This window comes from Micropterus salmoides, unplaced genomic scaffold, assembly GCF_014851395.1.
Source record: "Micropterus salmoides isolate LMB-PRFRI ecotype aquatic unplaced genomic scaffold, ASM1485139v1 Ms_hic_scaffold_10, whole genome shotgun sequence".
NCBI lineage: Eukaryota > Metazoa > Chordata > Actinopteri > Centrarchiformes > Centrarchidae > Micropterus > Micropterus salmoides.
Genome location: NW_024040041.1, coordinates 3,895,762 through 3,920,792, shown reverse-complemented (window position 1 = coordinate 3,920,792; position 25,031 = coordinate 3,895,762). Strand labels below are relative to the sequence as shown.

Here is a 25,031-nt window from a genome sequence, read left to right as displayed (position 1 = left end):
CATCAACAGCAAACTTGGAAATCATTTTTTCCCCCCACTGAGACATACTACATGCTCAAACTTATTATAAAGTAAGGAACTGGGACCCAACTCTTATCTAATAAGTTTGATATATTTAGTCAAATTTCTGACTTAAAGAGACTATAACTTATAGCCATTATGTGACATTTATTAGAACATTTGAAGGTAGTTTGAGAGTAGTACAAAAAATTTTAGTTTTTTAGTAATATCAGTTACATAGAAATAATCTTAGCTAAGATTAGCTACTTTAGCCACCACAATCCACTGTGCACACACCACCAAGGCTGAAGTGGCAAAATCCCTATTGACTATTGAATTGAGCAAATGTGTGCTTTATGTCTTATGAATGCAATTTCTTACTAAGACGCGACATACCGTCAGATGGCATACTCTTGATTTAGTATCTCACAACTTAAGCACGTTAAAAATGGCATAATTTTCATGATTGTTTTTTGGGTGTTTATGTCATTAGATGGTCTCCAGTGCAGGTGGAGAGGAGAGACCGCTTTATGAAGGAACAGCAGAAAGGCCATTTTAGGTCATGCAGCTACTCAATGTCCCGTTTTATTTTGGTAGAAAGCAGGAGGTCGCTGGTGACCTTCTTTTAGACAGTCTATTGTGGTAACACACCTGGATTATTAATTAGCAGCTGGCTTGTGACGCAACGCCACGTGTCCTTGTCGTAAATCATCGCTCTTTTCCGTAACTTCTCGCGCTTCTTGAACAGCGACGCTGCTTATGTCAGAGCAGAAACGCCAGTCGGTCCGGCGGAGCTGACGACGGGGAACGACGATGGCGAGCGTCAAACCGATTCTTTAACAGTTCATTTGATTGGTAAAAAAAAAAATACCGACGAAGCCAACTGTACGATGGACGGACGTGCTTTTCCCGACCAAGAGCAGCTCCTGCAGTTTCTGAGGAGGCTGAAGGAGGTTTTCGACGTATGTGACGAGGATGCTGACGGCTTCATCCGGGTGGAGCACTTGATGGACCTCGGTCTTCAGTTCGGTCAAGGAGACGAGGTGACAGGCTGGGAAGGACCGTGTGTCCACATACACATAGCTCCTTTACACCCGTGTTCTGTATTTAACAAGCAGTGGTCCGTCAGCCAACATTTTGATAAAGATATTTAGTAACAAGTGGCGGCTGACAGACCCTCTGTGCTCCTGACAACAACAGGCAAACTGTGCTACGTGTTTAAATGGTAGCATTTAATGACTCATTACCTACACATTAGCTAGTGTGCTAGCATATTTGCGGGACTGGTGTGCTGCTGTATCACAGTTGACTGCAACTGACCTGTCGTGTTTGCTACCTCCTTAAGTCTTTTTTTGTCTCTTGTGCGTTTTCCATATTATTGAAATGACTTCCAACTTACTAACACTAGAAAAACTAGATGAAGTATTAGGGGGTTTAACAGATTTCTTGAGGATTTCAGAGGTATTCCTATTATAAATGTTGGATATTGTGACATCAAACTGTACTTCCTACTTGCAGAACAAATCCCAGTGATTTATTTTGCATAGTTTGAAGCTGTCTATAATTAAATTCACTTGATTAACTGGAAACAAACATTCCTGTCTGGTTATATTATCACTACAGTTTTTTAATTGATTTTCCTGTACTGAAAGAGACGGTGAAGCCAGTGGTGGAGAGGCCTTTAGCTGATTTCTCACTGGGTTGTCATAGTTCCATCAGACCTCATGCAATGAGGTGAAGAGACTTCAGATTTCAGTCTGTCTATTCCATCATGTGTTCCCATGAACTGGTCAAGCACCACCGTACAGTGCTGGAACGTGCTGGGAGAACCATTGATGGAAAGGTGTGTAGCCCATGTACGTCATTTAGAGCATTTAGCTCCCAGCATTATTTTTGCTTGTGTTTGCACTTGATATGAAGCAGTGTCCCCTTGTTGCAAGTTGCATGGTTATAAGGTTGGTTAATTTGATTAATCAGTATTTTACCAAAGAGTAAACAGCATTTGGTGCAGGAAAATTTAGTTTTCTCTCATTTCCTACCTGGTTTATCATCTTGTGATGCCCTTTAACATTTCTGGCAACCTCATGGGGGTCAGGACTCCTGTTTGGGAACCACTGATTTTAGGTGTCTATCTACAGGATGTGCAGCTCTCCAGACACCATATCAGTGTGACTCTGTTCTCATGCTGGTGCAGCAACCCAAGCCAAGCTACCTTGCTGTATTACCATGTTGCTACGCCTACCTTGGGTGGGCTTCAGCACCAGCAGTGCAAATGTCATGGTAGTAAACCTGGGGCACGGTGTCAGTTTAGATTTATGAAGTTGCGCGCAGTTGATATATTGTTGAATGTGCACAGACAGGGTTTTCATGTGAGCGAAGGTGCAGTGGAGGAGGAGCACCTGAAAAGATGTTGGGGGCGCAGGTGGATGCAGATTATCTCCAAAGGGACTCCAGACCTTTAATGTGACCTTTTGGGGCTGACAGTACCAGCAGGGGTGCCGCAGCTACTGCCAGCCTTAGGTTCAGTACCACGGAGAGGGCACTGCCAGGCGCTCTATGGTACTGAACCTGGAGTAAGCAGGGGTGCCAGTGGTCCACACTTGATTCATGATTTGACTGCCTAGCCCATGGTTCTGCAGATACTATTCCATCATATTACAATATCTTAAGATTTGGGGCCAAATACTGTGTCTGTCTTCATTAGTTTAAAGTTTTGGCTGGCTGATGTGTTTGGAACAATGGTTGGAGAGAGCTGCTTCCAGACATGCTTACACAGTTTCTCTGCCCAGTCTACAAGTCTGTTCCAGGCAATGGATTGTTTACAGAGTGAAAGCCTCTTTAGAATGGATTGTAGATACATATGGATGATTAAATTGTGAATGGTGACTGAAGATGGTTTGAACTTGGTCTGATCCCACTGTGTGTTGTAATTATGGATGGAGTGTGTGTATGCCAACGTTGTCTCCAGATTGAATTCATTTCAGTATGCTATGAAATTCAAACTGCAGCATTGGGGTTAGAATAAGTAATTCATTACAATAAACAACATAATGCAATTTTTCATAGTCATTTGGAGTAGCTAATATTAAAAAACAAAACCTGTTGGTGTGTTTACATTAGCTCTTGCAGCTAAGGTTTCAGAGGATGCTGTTCTTCCAAGTGGAGTTTTAGGAATGTATAGCTGTTTGTTGGCCTTATCTAAAACAGTGGTGTGAATCATAAATAAATGCAAAACATAATAAAGCAGACTGGGTTTACCTATACCTGTCCTAAGCAGGCTTCAAGCATTTCATACCCAGCTGAAGAAATTAAAACCAGTGGATGCCTGGGAGAATTGGTGTAAATGTAAAGTAGAGTGTTGTAGCACAGTTTCTGTAGTTCATTTGATAAAACATGTAATGCACTGTAAGTAATGGTTTCAGATGAGAGATAAACAAGCTTTTGCATTCAAGAAGACTACCACCCAGTCCCCAAGTACAGCTTTATACTTGCATTAGAATAACTCCAGGTTATTTGGAGACTGATGTGTAAAACGTGAGATAGCAAAAGAAAGAAACTGAACCCGGTGGAGAAATTGGAATCAGTATTAGAGGAGGCAGGTTAAATCCTGGATGCACAGAGTATCACAGATAAATGATATCTAACAGTGAGAGTAGATTTTCCTTTAAGCTGTCATGGCGGCTGAGCACCCTGAACACATCACTAAAAATAACTCAGTCGTTCTTAGAGGAAGCTACTCCTTCGTCTTCCTCCTCCCCTCTCTCGGCTCCTCTCATCTCTGTGTTCTTTGTCACCATGGTGATGAGAGCTTCAGGAGGAGTCTATGCGCGTATTGGTGGGTTATTTAGCAATGAAATGAGATGGTGCCCACTGCACCAGTCCCGAATTTACGTTTATGTTTCATTTGGAAAACAATGTTCTCTCCAGTGACACATCCAGAAACATCAGTTTGTGTGGTGTTCAGTTCACTGCAGTGAGAGTCAGATAGCTACACTACAATAACATTTTTATTTCTCATGTTTACCTTGGAACCACACTGCTGAATGCATGTACACATACACACTGGGATTATTACAGTAAACATGCAATATTTATCAAAGCACATATATAATGCGTTTATTCAAATGTTTATTTCTGCATTTGTTCAGTATTATTTGTACTGGAATACTTTGTGTACTAAGACATCATTTGGTTCTCATCTTTTTCAAAGGACCAAACCATGTTGTGCTCATTTTAGCCCTACAATTTCTGTTTTCCTTATATTAAACAATTTCTGATATATTATTATTTCATACCAATATGCACCATTATTGTAGATTTGTAAATGTGTGTAAAGGTGCAGACTTATTTTAAAAGTCTACTGGTGATGCATGTGGTCATATGTTAAATGTGGGGTATGGGATTCTAATCCAGTACACGTGTTTTTGTCAAATTCAGTGGTGGTTTGTATTCAGCTCTGTAAAGCCACAGTTTACTAATGCCACTGGAGGATTTTCAAATCTTAACCAATTTAAAAAATGTAGGATACCTTAGACATAACGACAGATTTAACCGCTTTCCGGTCAGCTTGCTCTCATTGGCTGGTGCAGGTTTCAGTTCAATATTCCAGTGCTGTTTCTTTACACGGCAGGAAATAATTGAATCGTAATTGTAAATATTGATACTTACGATAAGAAATCGGGGAGACTACCTTCTAGTCAGGTAATATTAATATTATGTTTGTAAACCTCTCACACTAACCTGTGATAACCTGTTCAGACCAGGCTCGGATCGGGAACACCCATGCGATTTTAGAGAGGAGCTCAGGTCGGAATAAAAAAAAAAAAAAATTGTCCCAGTTATTCTCTTGTGTGGGACCAGCATAGCCCACAACTTAGCCTGTGTTAATTACATTGCTGGCTGTGTCGCTGTTTTCTCTATATCGTGATAATTTGTACTGGATTGCTCCAGAATTGCTTACCCCTCCTGTGACCGACTTCACTGTCTGAGATATGAGCGTTTGCTGCCAAATCTCCCTTCATTCAAAACTTAGTTGTGTGAAAATCTTCCCATTGGCCGCTAGTGTTATTTAGCCATCACTATACCTGTCACAAGACCATTGCAGGTTTATTTTAATATGATGTACCCAAGTTTTGTAAGTAAGCAAATCCTCTAATCTAAAACACTGGCTGCTGTCATGCTGTAATACCAGTACAAAACCTAAACAACTACATCACAGATTGTGTTATTTATTGAATAAATAAATGGTGTACTTACTATTTAGCAAATGTTGGTTTTTTTGTTGTTTTTTTTAGTGCCACCCCAAAAGAACACTGGTCTGAGCCTGGCCACCCCTGTGAAAATATGGTTTGGGCTCCACCGCTGGTTAATTAATGTACAAATGAAATTAATAAAATACTGAATTAGCTGATTGACAAAAAATGAATCAGCAACTAACAAGAAAAAAACTGGCATTCCTCTCTTCACTGATATTATGCATTATTATGTTATTATAGGAAACCATCCAAGGAAAGCTGTAGCACACGTGCACATGTGTCTACAAAACACTGTCCTCATTTTATTGTACGCATGCATTAGGTTAAGTGCACATGTGGGACATCCCTTAGATGTTATAACAGGTGGTAGTAGAACAATAATCTGGTTTTATCTGAATGTAAATGCAAACAGGCATTTTTTTGGCCTTAAGAATTTCAGAAAAAAATACAAGTCGTGGCCTCTGTTAGAGCTTGAGATGTATAATAGTGTTGTAATAAGAGATTAGTTGACTGTGCGTGCCTGTCTGATGTTAAAGAGTCTGTAGGTGTTTGATGTTAAATGGATGACACAGAGCGGTATTAAGTTGAGGCACAGCGTGTTGACATTTAAGCCTGTGTGACGATGTGACGCTGAGCTCTGGGGTGTGTAACTGTGCGCGTGAGATAACATTTCTCAGCACGTGGTTCTGCCGGTGGTTGTTCCACACACTCTGCTCTCAATAGGTCATTTTGATAGATTTATCCAGACTCAGCGACCCCACTTCCAGCTAAGCTAATTTCAAGATCAAAGCTTGTGTCAGATGGTATTCACAACACTTGCTCTGAGTCTGACTGTCAGAGTCATAATCTTTTATGTGTGACTGTAGAGTTATTTCAACCAAAGGAAATGCTACATTGGATTTGTGTGAAGAATAGTTGATGAAGGGGCAGAAAAAAGCTGCCCTGAGTAGAGGCATGATGGTAATGTCAGCAGTGGTCAGTGCATCTTGCTGTATGACAGGGGTGGCCAAACTACGGCCCGCAGGCCAACCGCAGCCCACTGTCTGATTTTAAATGGTGGTGAATTTTTAAACATAAACTAAAATATGGCCTGAGCTTATTGTTTGTATGTTGGACATCCTAGTTTAGGTGTTGCTGTCATCTTGAACAACTACTAGCAAGCGCTGTCATTGCACTTCTTATCTTAAACGCTACAGACGCTACCATTTTGGACAACTACTTGACCTACAATGATGGATTGGTGCTTAGAGCTAAATGTTAACATGCTGATGTTTAGTAGAGATAATGTTTAACATTATTCAACATTTTAGTTTAGCATGATATGAATACAAACGCAAGCCAGATGGCTGTGCAGTAAGTCATTCTCACTCTCTGACACTGTAGGAGACTCATTTATGACGGATGCTTGAGGCTCCTTGTTAGCGTGTCCGCCTCCCGTACCAGAGGTTCTTGGTTCAAGTCTGGACCATGCGGTAGTACAATCTCAGGGAGAAATGTTACACTAAGAGTTACTTATCAGCAAGTACAGCTGAGGCTGAACCAAAGTATAGGAAAATGAAAAATTTGACCTGATGATATAACTCGATGATCATCTGGGAACCATGGAAATTTGTACCAAATTTCATGGCAACCCATCCAATATTGTTGAGATACTGTTTCACTCAAAACCAACAGCAGTATTTGAAGAGGGTTGTGCTCACACGGGTGAACTAATGCCCCTGCTCAGCTAGTTTTTGGTGGTGTCCTTATTGTAAAAATCTGAGGCAAATTTGTGATTTGACTGACTTCTGTGTCTTGCAGGTGAAGAAGTTGACCAGGTACCTTGATCCTAACGCTCATGGGAAGATCAACTTCAAAGACTTTTGCCACGGAGTGTTCGCCATCAAAGGTAAGACATGGACAGTAGATGTAAATGGTGTAATGCCAAATTATCCCTTAAACTGCGGATGATCTTCCTCCAGCACTTATCTGGATTCCACATAGCCTGTCTCACCTTGAAACTTGACAGGAGAGGTTTTTGATGGGAAACATGAATTCAAACTCATACCTCCTCCATCCTCCCAGCTGAAAAGAGAATACACATTTGGGTGAGACTGGTCACATGGGAGGAATATTCTGCAGATATGCCTGGCTGTACTTTGTTCACATTACACAATTGGCACTGCAGTGTCCTTCTGGCAGACGAGTTTTATGTGAAAAGGGGGGGCAGAGGTGTTGTATACTGTTTTGTTTTAGTTTATTTCCCCTCCTCATTTTTCTTTCTTTCTTCCTTCCTGCCAGGTTGTGAGGAGATACTGAAGATGGCTGTGGGACCTCGCAGTGTTACCTCCAACCAGCAGTCTGTTACTGACAATGGTTACGTTTACCAGGTACCATCGGCGTCGCCAGGTCATTTTCCCGGGTTTTAGCCTCGGATGTTTTGACTGTAGGCCCGAATGTAACTCAACAACAGCAACAAAAATATTTTCCATGTTAATATGCAATAATCCCCATGATGCAGCCTTTCTCTCAGCTCTTCAAAGAGGCTACTCGCAATAATATCGCTACATTTTGTTTAAAGTTCACGTAACGTGACCCCCCCCCACTTTTACTCAGCCTCCCTGCATAGAGAGAGAGAGAGAGAGAGAGAGAGAGAGAGAGAGAATTGCTCACAGCTTCAGCGCTTATCCGCGACTAATCTAGCAAAACTGTAAACCATACATTTAAATATCAATGTTGTCGGTCAGTCTAGTTGTCTCGTCAATGTATTAACACAATCGGTCAGTCACCGCAAAGTAGTGAGAGAATATCGTGACACACCTGACCGTGACACTGACACCTGTCGCTCTGTGTCCTGCTGTCTCTGTCCCCCTCGCTCTGAGACACTTTGCTCTGTTTGACTGTCTCTCTGCTCCAGGATGCTTGTCTCTGAAACGGCCCTGAGCTGAACTTTATCAGAGGTGGTAAAGTGAATATTTGTGTGGTGATATTTCTGTTTGATCACAAGTGTTTTCAGTTTCGGTTTTCTTCCTCTGATGAAGAGCAGTGCGCTCCTCTTGTCGAGTAGGCTACAAGTCAAATTATTTATTTATATAGGCCTAACTGGTTTTTAAAAATGGGCCAACGATCAGCCCACAAAGCATAGGCCTATACTGACATTGGGCTGGCCCAATCACATCTCTTACTAGCCCCCACTCGCTCCAGCTGTTTCTTGTGTTGTGGGCCAAAAAATAATAATTTCGCCAAAATGCACAAAAATAACAGACATATAGATAAAAGCTAAAAAAAAGAATGAGCTGCTGCTTACTGCATTAGATTCTATTATATTTTTAGATTCTGAATTGTCACCTGCCTCCTAAATTTTGTCCTTCCCTTTATAAAAATAAAGACGTTTCCACAATAAAACTTAAATAAAATGGTGCAGAAAAATTCACCCGAGGAAATTAAGTGTTTAAAGCCCAGATTTTTCAGGGGGACGACCCCCAGTTAATATTATATATATATCAGTGTTAATTATTGTCAGTAGTAATAATAAAATCATAATAAATGTAGGCTAGAAGTATCATTTACTGTTGCTTTATAGACATACTTTGGGTAGGCGGGGTGGGGTGAAAACATGATTTCTGAGCTGAGCTAAGCCCCCAATGTTTCAAGAGCCTAGAAATGCCCCTGCCAGGTACAACATTTTTCTCTGGTGGTGAAGCTTTAAACCTGTTTTCTAACTTTATGGTAGAATTTTTGCTGCTTGATACAGAAGGAAAGCTTGCAGCAATGTTCTCATGACTAACCTACAAAACAAGTCCATCTGATATTATATAATTTGTCTGATTTAAGGGTTCTTGGATACAGAGTTTGATCAGTGCCCAATGTGCTCTGCTGAAGTGGTGCAGTTTAATAACCAAAGCAGGACCCTACTAGTTGCCCACCACAACTTAAAAAAAGTACACCCCTTCACCAGAGCACATAGCACACTGATCACTCCACATGCAGAGTTTGCACATCACCTACCTGTAAACGTGTCAGCATCACAGCTACTGTCAAAGATAATGTTGCCTGGATGCTAGAGACAGACGTTCAGTTACATGAGGTAGATTTTGAGTGAGTATTCTTGTTTATCAGCAGTTCGGGTGCTGGTTAAAATGACTGTGTTACGGCTGAGCGAGTGAAACCAAGCTGCAGACACAAAGAGGCAGGTGACTAGAGTTACAATAAAAAATGATTGTTTATTGCAGAGCTTAAAAGGTATGGAGACAAACCGGGGAATGGATGAGCTAAGTGGGGATCCAAGGCAGAAGGTCAGTGCGGATCCAATAAGGAGGGAGCAGAACGGACTGCAGGGAGCGGAGAAACAGGATTAGTCATAGAAAACCTGACAATGAGCACATGTTCTAAAAGGCTGGACTGCAGACAGTCTTTGTAGCAGTGTTGATTAACTGGATGGGATGCAGCTGGTGAAGCACACCTGTGTCCACTCAGACAATCACACACGCAGCAGAGACATACAGGGAGGGAGCAACTCTGCAGTGTAGGCAGAGGTAGAGGCCATGACACACGGGTGGTTCGTGCTCTGATGTAAGAAATGCTTAACACACAATACACACAAAACTTGCGGTGTTGAGATTTGTCATTACGTACATAATGCCAGCATAGAGATACATCTGTTTGTTGCATGCAAGCAGATTTATGGAGGGGTGGTAGAAGTACTTCATCATTGTACATTCATTTAAAATCCGTACAAATGTTACATTGGAACGTGCAATCTTGAGATGTATTCTATCCGTCTGTACTCCCCTGCAGGCTGTTACCCACCCCTGGCACTTCTTTTAGTATTTATCAGTATTTAAAAGTTAGGTACTTGGAACAAGTGAATGTTTTTCCAGGTGGCACAGCTTACAGGATTATAGCAGAATGTGTACTTTTTCAGTGAAAGCTGTATACATGGACTACTACGGTGCAATTAGTCCTTTCTCTTTCTCTGACAGATGGTGGGACTCTATGTAAACCCCTTTCTGCTTTTAGAAGTCATAAGTCAAAATAAGATGCACTTTGATTTGATATCCATCCATTATCTATACCCGCTTATTCTTAGCAGGGTCGTGGGGGCTGGAGCTGATCCCAGCTGATTAGTAGTTTATCATTATTTTGACTTAACTTAGAATCCCACACATTTGACTTAGTAAGTCAGAGTGTGGACTAAGTAAGCGATATGTTTGACGAGAAAAATAAAGTCATAATGTTGACTGAGAAAGTTGCATCCATTTTCTGCCTCTTATCAGTGGGCTGGGTTGTGTTGTCTGTCTGATTATGAGAGTGAAAAGTTTTATTACTATCTTCTTGCTTCATTATTCAAAATGTTGTTTTACCTTCAGTCTCTATAAATGTTTATCCCTAACCTTACTTTTTTTTTTTCTTGTCCTGGCTGAAATGGTCTTCCATACTAATGCTGATTAAGGCATTATGTTTGGACTCAGGTGTGCACAGTAGCATAAATGATAAAAAAAAATCAATTAATTATGCAATATATCATGTATTGCTGTGTGTACTGTGTTGCAGTGCATGACTGCTTAGATCCCCACTAGAGATCAGCCCAACTGAACAGTTGCTTAGCAACGAGAGAGAGAAAGACACGGAGGTGTGGCTTTGTCCCAGCCAAAGCATCAGGGTGTGTGAATGTGAATGACTGAGCTGCAGTGATACATGTGTGACAAACCCTGGTGTTCAAGCTTCAGGAATGCAGTGGATTTTGGTCCTACCTCCACGATAAAGGATACCGTGTGTTTATTTGGACGACACAGTCATACATACGCACACGCAATGGTGTGACTGGTGGAGAGGAGACACGTGGCATGCACACTGGATTGGTAAGGTGTGTGTCAGACAAAGACAATTGTAATTGAAAAGACTATTTAGTAAATTAGCACACAAACGGTGACAAAAGATTTAAGATCAAGTGAATTTTAATGTGGTGTTTGTGTGTGGATCCACTTTGGATTAGTTATTTTGAACTAGTGTAATAGTGCACGTGGTAGTGTGTGTGGCCTTCACTACTGTTCTTGGTTTTCCAATGGTATAGTCCTGGAAGTAAAACGTTTCATTTCAGTAACTGAGCTGCTTAAACTCTGTACACTCTGGTCCACTTACACAGGTGTTAGTTAGGCTAATTGGACCTCTCCTCAGGACTTTGTGTGTACACACTGTGCTTGATTAACATTTTCCACACTCTGCTGTTTATGTTGCACTTGTTGTTGGGGCAGGACAGCTTCCACCTTTTTTATTATTTATATTTATACATGCAGTTTGATTTTGGTCTTTGAATCTTTGGGATTCACTCAGGTGAGGGAAGGTTGGAAAGAGCTATGTTGAGATTTTTTTTTGAGTTCACAAACTGTCCATTAGAAGTTTCAATTTTACTTACACCACACAATTACTCCTCAATTAAGGAGCTAACATTAATCAGTTTCTACAACATTTTCTGCATGCTTCTGGTTCTGACTATTGTAAATGAAAACACCATTTAGTATATTTGCACACAAACTGACAAGATTTAAGATCAGAGTGTTATTTTTTTTTTTTTTTTGAATGTGCTGTTGTGGTAAAGCGAGTCATCTGATGCTGTTGGGTACCTTTTTTATATTTGCAGTTCTAACTCTACCTACGCTGCTTGTGAAAGCAGTCCACATTTCTGCAGACTTTTAAAGGACTATGTAAAACGCAGATGAAAGTGGATTTTCCCAAGCCAAAAAAGTGGAAGAGAAATGGTATTGATGAAGTTGGAAAGAAAAAGTGTGAACACACGTCACTAACCAGCACAATATCTACTTTTGTGTAGCATGATGGTGATTTCCCAATGTTACATTTGTAAACAGGGAGTGAACACCAAACACTAGAACTCATGAAACTATGTATGAAATACATTTCCTCACACTCACTGGACATGTCGTTTTATTTTTTTGCAAAACATTGTCCAGTTTTGAGGCTCTTACAGCCTCATTCACCCCACTTCTGGCATTTAAGCCCACATAGTTGGCTAAGGTCTGTGAGGCCTCAGTGCTTACGGCCTAGGGTGGACATGGTGGAACAAGCTGTCGATCCTGGAGGTGTCCAGCAACATGCTATGATTTGACTCTAAACTTGACCGCTTCAGATATATTTCTGTGTAATTGCAGTGTTAGAGCATGCATCTCTGGAAGAACCTGATCTCAACTTATTTTAATTTCCTTGTTTACTCCGCTCTTTGTCACGGATTGAAATCCCATGTCCATGCGAGACACAAACATGTGTATAATTGATGAATGAAAGCTATAAAGCAGCCCCTCAGAGATCATACCATGGCTGCTGGGGGGGGGGTGTGTGTGTGTGTGTGTGTGTGTGTGTGTGTGTGTGTGTGTGTGTGTAAGCAAGCATGCATGCGTGTGCTTCTACACAAAAACCCTACCAAAGTGACGAGTAAAATCTGGGGAGGAAAGCAGTTGTTGTTGCAGATGGAAGAGAGTGTGAGAGGGAGAGAGATGGGATACCTTGCCCTGGCACCTCAGTTGGGTGGAGCCAGACAAGAACATGCATAATTAATAACACACAGATCTGGGACATGCTACATCCCACTCTGTTTCTGATAAATCAACCCAGGAGGGTGTCTCTCTGTAGTATCACAAGGTGTCTGCAATTTGTATTTAATTTTTATTCAAGACCTACAGTATCAGGTCAAAGTTTAGAGTGAATTTAAGTGAGGAAAATTTCAGAGCCAACTACAGGAAACACAACAGGGCTCTTGCTTGGTTATTGGCTAGGTTTTAGCCAGGTTTAAATCAGTGTTTATTAGAACAAACAATCAAAATTAAGTTAAAAAAAAAAAAACACCCTCTTTAGTCCTGCTTCAGAGTGTGTTGTAAGTTGTTTTTACTCTTTCCACCGAGGCAGTATGTGCACATTTGTTGACACACCGTTTCAATTTTGTTTGTGCAGAACGGCGAGGCCAAGCTGGGCCCTCCCATTATCATGTGTTCGCGGGCCTACCCAGAATGCAGTGCGTATGGTGAGGGTTGTGGTGCTGACGGGGAGTGTGACATGGACAGCAGCGCTGAAAACGGCAACAGCTCGGACTCTCTGGACCCAAGACGGCAAGACAGGTCAGTCACAACACTGTCTGTGGCCCCTTATTACGGCCACTTAGCTGTTCCTCGAAAGGAAAGGACAATGACGCCTGTAAGAGAAGAGGTTACTTTAAATTTCAGGGTGATGTTTTATCTGATGGTTAAAGCGTTTTTTGTTTTTTTTTTTTTTTGTTTTTTAAACTGACCCACCCTTCCTGCTTTGAAAACCTAGCCACCTGATTGGCTCTGCGTCTGTCATCTCCGGGGAGGAGCAGTTTGAGGACTATGGTGAGGGGGAGGATGTGGATTTTACCCCCAGCAGTCCTTGCCCTGAAGATGACACCCGAACAAATGGCTTCTCAGACCTGGGATCTTCCCTTCCCTCCAGGTTGGTGGTCTTACTAGAAGGACACACCCTGAAGCACATACGGTCATATCTTGAAGCCGTGAGTGGGCAGACATTTTGACTTGTCACAGAAGGAAAAGCGCTGTCTCTCGGTTCCATGCTTCATTCTGATTCTAAGCAAGTTTCAGTGTGTAGTATTTTCACACTGGGGGGAAAAAAAGAATACTCTGAATCCTGACTAGTTCTGATATTATGCAAATGTAAGCAACAATAACCTCACAAGATCAAAGTGGCTGCAGTTTTTGGAACCATGTGCCACAGTTGCTCTCCACTAGGGCTGCAACTAATGATTATTTTGATAGTCGATTAATCTATCTATTATTGAAAGGAATAATTGACTATTCGGATTATGAATCGCAAAATAGCACAATGCTTCTCATTTAGCTATTAGCCTTTAAATTAAACCTGAGTTTATTTTAGGCATGTGCTTAATTAACAGTCAAGACAATAAAATAAATGCTGCTTTCAAAAATGTATCTTTTTTTTAATGAACGTTTCTGCTGCATTAACGTGAAGCTAGCTCACTAACTACCTTACGAGACGAGTCATCATCCATAGAGTAGGGCTGGACAATAAAACTAATTATCGCAATTATTTTTTTTCAATAACAATATAACAAATGTTCAATAAATGAAAAATAAATGATTTTATTTACTTGTATCATACACAAATTAGGACTTTTTTTTTAATTAAGATGTTTGTTGAGGAAAAATGACTGAATAAAGCTTTTACTGAATTGTACTCTCGAATATTTGTTCACAAAGATTTTATCAATTGTTTTTAATGTTCTACCTCAGATTTGCAAAGTGATCCACTGTTTGGCATCAAGTGTTGACCATAGATAAGATGCCTGCCTTTGGTGTGGGAGACCTGGGTTCAATCCCCCACTGTAACCCATCCACCATTGTGTCCCTGAGCAAGACACTTAACCCCTAGTTGCTCCAGAGGCGTGTGACCTCCGACATGTATAGCAATTGTAAGTCGCTTTGGATAAAAGTGTCAGCTAAATGAATAAATAAAGAAGAGTTTCAACCACAGTTAACCATCAGGTTTCTTCAACTTTCACTCAGAAGCAAAAATCAGCCTTTAAATTTGAAAGAAATAACAATTTGATACTTATCGTGAAAATTATCGAAAGAGATGAAACTTTTCATCATGTTAACTTTTTTGGCCATATCGTCCAGCCCTGCCACAGAGACACGATGTTACGCGCCTCCTCTTCAGATGCTCCGGTGTTTTCCAGGAGAGCTCAGCTTTGCTGCCGTTCACAACCTTTCTGGCTGAGTGAAGAGTGAAATGCTGCCACACAGGTTTAGGTTGTGAAAGTGTTACTGCAGCTCTGATATTTTAGTAACTTTAGCGTTACTGTTCACATCACTTTATTCTGTTAAGCTGACGGTGTCACTACGGCCTGATGACATGAACAAAACGATTATTAAATCAGATTTTTAGTTGATTTATTTATTTATTTTTAATTACACTCCACCAACTACAAAACAAGACATGATGGGGAAACGTCCTTCTCTCCCCTGATGTAAGAGATGATTGGTAAAGATGTTGGATCAATGGCATGATGTTTTTATAGAAACATTTGTGTTAAATTCGGATTCTGCAATATCTGAAGGTTTTTGTTTTCTGTTAACAGAATGTTTTGGTCAATCTTGATTTATCAGCCAGAGGCTGAATACATTTACCTCATATTACAGACAGTTCTCATAGATCGCAGGTGATTTACACTCATCTACAAGATGAATATTAGTTATTTAATTCGTTAAGTACCATGAAGCAACACAAAACGTTTGCCAACAGGTGGGATGAGAGAATTCTTAAAATGACATCTGATGTAAACCTCTGTCTAAATATCAATAATGAACAGGGTTTTTTTTGTGCCTCCCTGTGTTTTTTGATAATTGTGTTATGTCTTGAATTTCTTTATCTTTAGAAGGACAGGCCCTGCAATCACGTCTGGGCAGCTGATTTATATACAGCACTAGCCCATCTAGGTCTTCAAGGGAAACATTTTGTTATATTGAGATTAAACCATAAACACTGATCATAGATAGCCTATATAGCATTTTTATGGGTGACCCTGTCAGACAGAAAAATCATTAAAGCAAAATTTTTGGGGGCCAAGTAAAAACAGAATAGATTGTCTAACATTTTAATAAATTGGGATTAGATCGAACGGGAAGTGAGTGTTGCTGTTCAGACAGTGAAGGCTGCTGGAAACTTTCTGTTTTGGCTGCAGCTTTTTGTCACTGCTGCTGCCTGCTCCACTTTCCAGGCAAGGCCCAGTTCTTCTCGATCGGGCCTAATGTCTGCTGTGAAACCGGTCTTTTAACGGTGTTCTTGTTGACATCATCAGTTCAACCAAGCTCTGTTGATTTACACTTTATCACTAGTATATACTTGTATTGTCAGAAAATAAATTAAACTCAAAGGCCCACTTTCTAGCTTTGCTTGGAGCTCTGTCTTTTAACTGTAAGGTATATTTACAATAATACAAAATCTAATATGCATCAGACTTCCCCCCTCCACATTTATGTGTATACATTTAAAGTGGTGTATCTAAGTGGGGTAACATCTGTACATATAAAGAGCCAAAGGTGGATTTTGATTCTTAGACCTAGGATTTTTTTTTTTCCCAAAAGCTATTGCATCTTATCTTTTAAAATTCTACGTAGAACCAGTGCCACAGATGGATTACCAAACCGCTTGCTGAGATAAGAGTATTCTCCCTGCAATGACCATGGATGCTGACTGGCCAGTCAACTAAGGAGCTATTTAATAGCTTTCTTACTTACATCTATCAATGTTTTTAGTATCTTTTTATATTTTGTTCTATATATTGTTGTTTTCTTTGTCTTCAGTGCTGGGCAGACACCTCAGAAGATGCGGCAGCTGTATAACAGTGAGCTGCTGGACATCTACTGTTCTCAGTGCTGCAAGAAAGTGAATCTCCTCAATGACCTGGAGGCTCGACTTCGAAACCTTAAGGCCAACAGGTATAGCACTTAACACATGGATACACGAGCATGAGCACCACCAAGTGAGTGGGATCAAACGGTAATGGGAAGATGCGCTCAAGCTGCTGCCTCAGCATCGCCCCGATTTATAATGATACACAGAAGCCATCCACCCAAATCCCACCTTCTTATTCATTCTTGGCACCAAACGCTGCACCCACATCAAAGGGTGAGCCTGAGCTGTTGCTATAGCAACCAAATCCCAATCTGGTGGGGTGGCTGGTTGCAAGTTTTTGTGTGAGATGCAATCCAACACAGCTATAAAGAAATGTTAGTGAAAAAGCACATTGCCGACAAATGAGTGTCTGTGCTAGGGCTGGACAATATAACAATAATTATCGCTATATATTTTTTTCAATAACAATATAACAAATGTTTTATTCACTTGTATCATACACAAATTAGGACTCTTTTATTAAGATGTTTTTTGTTGAGGAAAAATGACAAAAGCTTTTACTTAATTTTACTTATATTTATTTAATATTTGTTCACAAAGATTTTATCATTGTTTTTATTGTTCTACCTCAGATTTGTGAAGTGATCCACTGTTTGGTATCAAGTGTTGACCATAAAGAAGAGTTTAAACCACAGTTAACCATCAGGTTTCTTCATCTTTCACTCAGAAGCAAAAATCAGCCTTTTAATTTGAAAGAAATAGATTTGATACTTATCGTGATAATTATTGATATCAAAAGAGATGAAACTTTTTATCGTGATAACATTTTTGGCCATATTGTCCAGCCCTAGTCTGTGCCCATTGGAACAGTTCAACTTTAAGTGATTTGATGTATTTTAAAAAAACGGTTATTGTAGCAGCAGTAGTAGGAATAGTAGCGGATGGAAAACGAATTCTGTTAAACAGAATACGGTCTTATTGTGTGTGTGTCTCTCTTGTGTTTCAGCCCTAATAGAAAGATTACCAGCACAGCATTTGGACGGTGAGTGAACTGACCTTCCTGCTATTAACATTTTTGTATAAATAAAAATACTGCAGTGACTCGGCATATGCATAGAAAGAGGATGCCGGCCAGTCACTTGTAACAGATCGCAATGATGGGTTCAGCATTTAGCAGGGTGATAAATGGAGTCGTATAATGGAAGAGCAGTTTCAGAAGCTGGCACAATCTGTATATGATCATCATCATCATGTAGAGGGGGTAATGATGTCCTCTGTCTGTGCTCTTGGTTTCTAATTTGTCTCCTCCTCCCTGCAGTCAGCTTTTCCAGGCCAACCACAGTGTGTTTGGGTCCAGTCAGGGCAGCAGCACCGAGGATCTGTTCACAGACAGCATTGACTCCTGTGACCTCGACATCACAGAGAAAGTACAAATACACACACGCACAAATAAAGGTTGCTGTTGTACATTTTGGATGAAAGTCAGTTATTAGCCCAATTATGGTCTGCTTGTTCCAAATCTCTGTTTTCCCAGATGGATCATTTTAGCAACCTAGGAATCGTAGTACAATTCTTATAGGGTGTGTGCTCCGTTTCAACTCTTTTTAATCTGGCTCTGCAGAGACTGACAAACTTATGACCTTGTCTCCTCAGCCTTTGAAGGGAAATGCTGACATGCTGCAAAATACACGTGTACTGTCATGTTTAAACCCGTTGAATAAAAGCAGGATCCTAGCTGACAGCTAACTATACCTCTTGACCTTGTGTGCATTGAGTTACATTTACTTGAGTATAGGTGTGCGTAATAAAAGGGCTTGTAAATTAGGAATGTCTGAGGCAAAGTATAGCAAACAGCAGGTGCTCATTTCCACCTGAGCTCTGCTGTGTGTGCAGAAGGATGAGTTAAAAGCCTGGTTGTCTCCCCCAGGTCACTTATCTGGAGAAGAAGGTGACAGAGTTGGAAAGCGACAGTCTGGCTAACGGTGACCTGAAGTCTAAACTCAAACAGGAGAATACACACCTTGTACACAGGTAGGGAAATGCACACAATGAATCCTTTTTATATATTAAGTTGGCCTAAAATAAGTCATATTTACTCTTGAATGATTCCACATGTGAAAACCTTTATTTCATGTGTGAAATGTCCAAAAACCACATTATGTTTATATTTTAATTCATCACATGAGAAATGCTGTTGCTCATCAGTATAAAGCACACATGCCTGTACATTAATTTCAGTGTTTCACATGTGACTTTACGTGTGATGTATTATATTTCACATTATCTGAACAGTCAGTGTGCCTGTATGTTTTCTTTTACTTGTGAAATGTGATTAACATGTGAAATTTGGTCCACATAATTGCTAGATATGCTCTTTGTAAGACTAAAAAGATTCAGTATTATGTCTAATGGTTGGCTCTGTAGTTCTGTTTAACCTCATCTGGAACTCGCCTCATGTAGCGCTTTTTCTCACACTGTCGGTGTTTGCATCCCAGGGTGCATGAGCTGGAGGAGCAGGTGAAGGATGCAGAGGCGAGGGCAGAGCAGAGTCTGGAGGAGGAGACCAAGCGGCACCGTGAGGCATACAGCAAGATGGAGAGGGACAGAAACCAAGAGATAGACCTGCTCTGTAACAGGTAAACTCATCAACAATACCCAATGTCTGCCGGTGACATAAACATGCTAGCTAAATGGTTTGCTTAGTTGACTGTGTGGAAAAATAAGTGTAGTTCCTCTGGTAAAGCTTTTGCTTTTGTTAGGTTACTGTTGCTGCATCCATTTGTGGTGTTTTGATAACATTATGTCTGCAGCTCAACAGAGCTGCTGCTCCAGTAAATTAAGCTGTTGTCAGAATCTTGACAGACTACAATCTGATCCACAACTTGCAGTGCTTGGCATACATTTATCTGTTACATTCTGTGTTAGATGGTATTGCTACTTTCATTTGTTCAGTAATACTGAACTGTAAATGCTGTACTTGTAGCTCTAGTTCTGTAGGACACTGTACTGAAGCTGTGTGTGTGCATATACAGGGTACAACAGTTAGAGGAAGAGAATGGAGAGATGAAGTTAAATGTGTGCAGACTGAAGTCTCAGACTGAGAAGCTGGACCAGGTGAGTGTGATTCACTATAAGGACAACTCGGTTCATTATAACTTGGGTCTTTTGTAGTGTTTCAGTGACTAATATTGCAGTTACAATCAGACGGGTCTTAAACAAAACCCAGAGGTTAGTCAAGATTAATTTTAAAGAGTAAATTAATGCAAACAGTTAAAGTATTAGCCAAACTCTCAGCTGTAAACCTCCATAACAGTTTACAGATTGTTGTAGCCTATCACAGTGTTCCCAGATCTCAACAATTACTTATTATTACGGTTATTGTAACAAACAGAAACACTGGCCAAAAAAAAGACACACATTGTAATCAACCTCAATTATTCTTTAAGTGTGTGTGGTAAAAGTAGGGGAAGTGGTAAATTTGCTTGCCATCTCAGAACAATGGTTTCCTGCCCTCTTTCCTCTGCAGGAGAAGCAGAAGATGACTGATAAGCTGGAGGACACGAGCCTGAGGCTTAAAGATGAGATGGACCTCTATAGGAAAATAATGGACAAGCTCTGGCAAAACCGCCACGACTTTCAGAAGGAAAAAGAGGCCATGCAGGAGGTACGCTAGATAACAGAAATGTTACATTCAAAATATCTAGGAGTTCCATGAAATCTAAGCTTTTCTCTGCAGTTGATTGATGATCTCCGCCGGGAGCTGGAGTATCTGCAGTATTTTAAGCTGGAGATGGAGCATCCAGGAAAGGGCAAGGGGCTGTCGGAGTACAACGCCAGGACCAGAGAGATCGAAATGGAACATGAAGTCAAGAGACTGAAACAGGTTTGCACACACTCATCCTTGTTCTTCTGTCCTTTGGGGACTTTACATTCATTCCTGAGTGGCTTAGGTTTGTCATACTGGTTGCTTCAGTTCCACAAAAGTCTACTCAGAGAACATATGAAACATGGAGCATATAGACTGGAGATGGAACCTGTTGGAGCCTGACCAATATATTGGCAAGGACATTATTGGCCACTATTGGATTATCATATACATCAGCTGTCAAGTCAATATTATTTATATAGCCCAATATCACAAATTTGCCTCAAGAGGCTTAACATTCTATACAGCATACAAGGAAAATCTCACTGCAACGGGAAAAATAATGTGGATTAAAAATCTAAACACAAACGGGGGCATATTATTGCACTGGTGCTCCTAGTTATAACCATTAGAAGCCTCCAAAAATATTCGTAAAATGTGACTTAAATGGTCAGCGTGGACCCCTGCGGTTAGAGAGGCGCAGCGGTTCTCACAAAGTTCACAATATTCTCGTCTGCAGGACAACATGGACTGTAGTTATTAGAAATATGAGCTAATTGCAGGTAAATCTGTGTGTGTGACAGCGGATAAATGCCAATTAAAAAACGGAGAGACGAAGATGATTCTTCAATCGTGTTCTGAGTGGTGGTGTTGCATAGTTTGTCCAACAGAGGGCACTCTGCAACTCGAAACAAATGCTCCACAAAATCAGCTGACATAATCAGTACTGTTATAATAAAGATTCGTTTTTTGGTGAGGTCTCATTATTGCAGTGTGCTGGCAATCCAAGGTTTTCAAATAAACGGCTCAGGCAAACAGACAATTTTATTCAAGTCTTCTGCAGAAGGAACTCACTGGGACACACACATCAAAGTTTAGCTGGACCCATTCTAAACCACAAACCCACAATACTGTTTTTCTCAACACAGTGTACTAAACGGGACATGAAGGGTGTCTGTTGCACATCCCTGATTAATGATTTAATCAGTAACACTTGCCCTTTTAATTAGGTGCAATTGGTAATTTATCCATCTATGGAATTTAGTACTGTCCATTAGAAGTACATTGCGATCTGCTATCAATCCCACAATGCATTGTGTTAACATTTTATAGATGCCCTCTCCAGCTGTCGGTGATGACACAATGTCTCCGAAATCTCAATTTAACACTTACTAGCTAGAGTAAACTGAAGAGTGTGTATCCTATAGGTAGTAGTGAATGAGGGAGTGATTTCGAATGAGCTCTTGTTGTCACTGTTACTAGGCAACCAGTGGAGACTCCTGGAAGTCACAGCGCCTGGCCAGAACTATATTTGGTACCATTTGATGCTGGACAGCACAGAGTTCCCTGGGCGTGTTGGTCACACTGCAACTGTAGAATGTTTATCCAGAACCCCTTCTAAAAGGAACTGTTCTCTTTTCTTTTTTTTTTTCCCCTTTAAGGAGAACCATAAGCTACGGGATCAAAACGACGACCTGAACGCTCAGATTCTCAGTCTGAGTTTGTACGAGGCTAAGAACCTGTTTGCCTGTCAAACCAAGGCCCAGTGCCTGGCAGCTGAGATTGACAACGCATCCAGAGATGAGGTTAGTCTGCTGCTGCTGCTGGTGGCACACTGACGTTTGATAGGATTGCTTTTCTAATGCATTTCTCGTTCTCCGTCTCTCGCAGCTGGTCGATGCTTTGAAGGAGCAGGAGGAGATCAACCTGCGTCTGAGGCAATACATGGACAAAATCATTCTGGCCATTCTTGACCATAACCCCTCCATCCTGGAGATCAAGAATTAAATGGCACACACGCGCAAACCTTTAAATTACTGTAGTTGTTGGGATCTTCCATTACCTAACAACTGACTTAGCTTGTACTTTTTTTTTTTTTTTTTAAAGTTATAATCCTATTGCTGAAAAAAATGCCAACCATGAATAATATCAAAAAGGGGTTTTTGATTATTTTAAGGATTGTAACTTTAATCTGGAGCCCAAATTATGAATGTCCTAAATGTTCTCACCACTCATGACTCAAACTGTGGCTCACAGATGTACATTCTCTGGCGCACACACATACGCACACACCCCCACATCAGAAAATCTTCGTTCACTAGAACCAAACCAGCCAATCACTGTAGAACAACTGTGCCATGATTAATCTATCAACAGTGTTTTATAATTGTATATGTGAAACTACTGGAAAATATTTGGGAATGCACGAAGCAGTATTTTGATCTTTTAGGCACAGTACCAATTGTTCAATACAGTGCTCTACAATTATTGATTTATAACTGGGCTGTCACTCACTGAGGATTCAGACTAAAACAGAGGCTAGATTTAAGGAGTGTGGGACATAAAACAATTAGCGATTTAAATGTCCATGCCAGTGTTTTGCATGTTTTCTACTGTCCATTTGCCAAAGCAGTGTCCGTTTCACATTTTGTGATTTTACCATCTCACATGAAACCATGAGTTTCCTTCACTTCATGGTGGTATGAAAATCAATTCACCGAGACTTGAAAGTCTTTATCATTGTCAAAATCTGAATATTGTGTGGCAATGCAGAGTAGATTTTTCGAACCATTATGCATTTATAAATGCAAGTTGACTTTCATACTGTATGGGAATGAGTGGAAGCATCAAAGGAACACTTAAAGGAATGTTCAAAATGTGGGGAATTGGATTATTTCTCATATCTTTAAGTACGTAGAAGGTGGTTAGCTTAACAGAAAGACTGAAAGTAGGGGGAAATGGCTAGCTGTAAAATAACAAGTTGTAGTTTTTAAGGGACTCATGGTTTGGAACTTTTTCTTGATAAGTTTGTCCCTCCGCACAGAACTATTAAAAATCTGAAACGAAAGATCTGTAAAATGGTCAAATAAAAAGTAAAGTATTTGTATAAATGTAGTAGATGGATGTATAAACACTGACACTGGCCTTTTTAAGTGACACACTCAAGTTCTCTGTTTTTAGCTTCTAAACCTTTAATTTGGCTGTCTCAGTACAACTGAATGTCTATATTTTTAGTAGCTATGTCATTGAGCCTGTGAGGTGCAAGTTAGTGCTGTGTTAAACCAGTATGGGTTTCTGAAGACCACTTATGATAAGGGTATTTAAAGGTGCCAAGAGCCAGTATTATGTGCCAAATCCTAACATGTTTACTTTTTCACTCACTCAAAGGCACTCTGTAGAGATTTTGACCAATACAGTAGTAGTGCTGTGGAGCAGTGTTGTTTTGTATTGTACATGCACGTGGCCAACACGACGTATATGCTGCTGTTGGTTTGACACTATTACGCTGATCAACAGTTGGTGTTGGTAATTAAACGCAGGGAACAAAGGCAGTGACGAAGACTGCAAGTTAGCAAACATGGATGTAAGCTATGGAGGACAAAATCAGCTTTGTAAAAGGGGAAGAAAATGCACTTAATGTTTTATTAGACCTGAAGGGGATGTTCTTTTTGGTGTGTAACACTAACCAAACTTTGTTAGAAGAAAACTCTACAGGCCACCCAAGTACAGTTCGTTCAGTTACTTAGCCTATTACAAACAAAATGTCAGAAATCCGATATTGATATGTATTAATTAGGATTGGTTCCAAATATTGAGAAAAATTTCATACTTTAACTTTCTAGCGCTCTTCAGGGGGAAAAAAACTTAATAAGCAACCTACTGATTTCAAACGGAAACGCAGTTGATTTCTGCTTTTGGTGTGAAAGGGAACCACTTTATTCTACCAATGTTGTAAATTAGTCTCACTTTAAATAATTGAACCTCAATATATAACCTAAATATTTTTTCACAGATCCTTACACCCAACTAGATAATCTAGCCAAACACACTAAAAATGTGTCACAGTGAGGAGAGCAGTATTATAGTGAGCACTATATTAAGTTACAAATGAAAGTTTTGCTCCATTGCACAAATTGTTTACCTGGTCATTCTTTTTCATAGATTATTTGCTTGTTCTTTCACAGGTTCTGTGCATTTGCATAAAAGCTATGAGACCATATTTAAGCAGACAAGCTGTGATTGTCAGTTGTTGCCATTGAGCTTTTTTATATATTGACATTCTTACTTTGACACAGTATTTGTGATTACATAAATTGTAAATGTTGTACAGAATGTAGTTACTATTTATGTGCAAGTCATTCTGCTTATTAAAAAGTCTCAGTTTTGACACAAAGAAATGTGTTGTAGATTATCATATAAACTCAAATATATATTCTAGCACACTTAAAAGTGTCTTAGCCAAAGTATTTACCTGTAATAATTATATTAAACATGATGGAAAAAAATAGTCTGTCACAACTTAGACATGTTCACTTCGATTTATTTTACATGTGTATCTCACTTGGAATTATGGGTGACTGTTATTCAAGCTAGATGTGTAAATAAAATCCATTCACTTTGGCATGACAAAGTCAGCCCTGCTTGGTGGTTGTCTCTCCAGTAGGAATCCTAGCTCTGCTGTCCGGTTTGAGAGTTGGTAGAAAAATACCTCAGTAAATGAAACTGTGAACCAG

At 40.2% G+C, this 25,031-nt stretch overlaps 1 protein-coding gene across 2 annotated transcripts; it reads left to right on the top strand.

Annotated features, from left to right (window-relative positions):
- The first annotated feature begins 819 nt into the window (after positions 1-819).
- Positions 820-24,932, top strand: rab11fip4a (RAB11 family interacting protein 4 (class II) a). Of its 2 annotated transcripts, XM_038692034.1 has the most exons (15): positions 820-1,043; positions 7,056-7,143; positions 7,536-7,624; positions 13,197-13,360; positions 13,557-13,712; positions 16,601-16,735; positions 17,659-17,694; positions 17,971-18,079; positions 18,580-18,683; positions 19,148-19,288; positions 19,685-19,766; positions 20,179-20,316; positions 20,389-20,535; positions 21,960-22,103; positions 22,189-24,932. In XM_038692034.1, exons 1-15 carry the CDS (start codon positions 891-893, stop codon positions 22,303-22,305), a joined length of 1,803 nt encoding a protein of 600 aa, XP_038547962.1. In that variant the 5' UTR covers positions 820-890; the 3' UTR covers positions 22,306-24,932. The 2 variants fall into 2 exon arrangements, with proteins under 2 accessions (XP_038547962.1, XP_038547956.1); XM_038692028.1 differs by lacking the exons at positions 820-1,043; positions 7,056-7,143; positions 7,536-7,624 and adding an exon at positions 9,753-9,806.
- Positions 24,933-25,031: the final 99 nt, after the last annotated feature.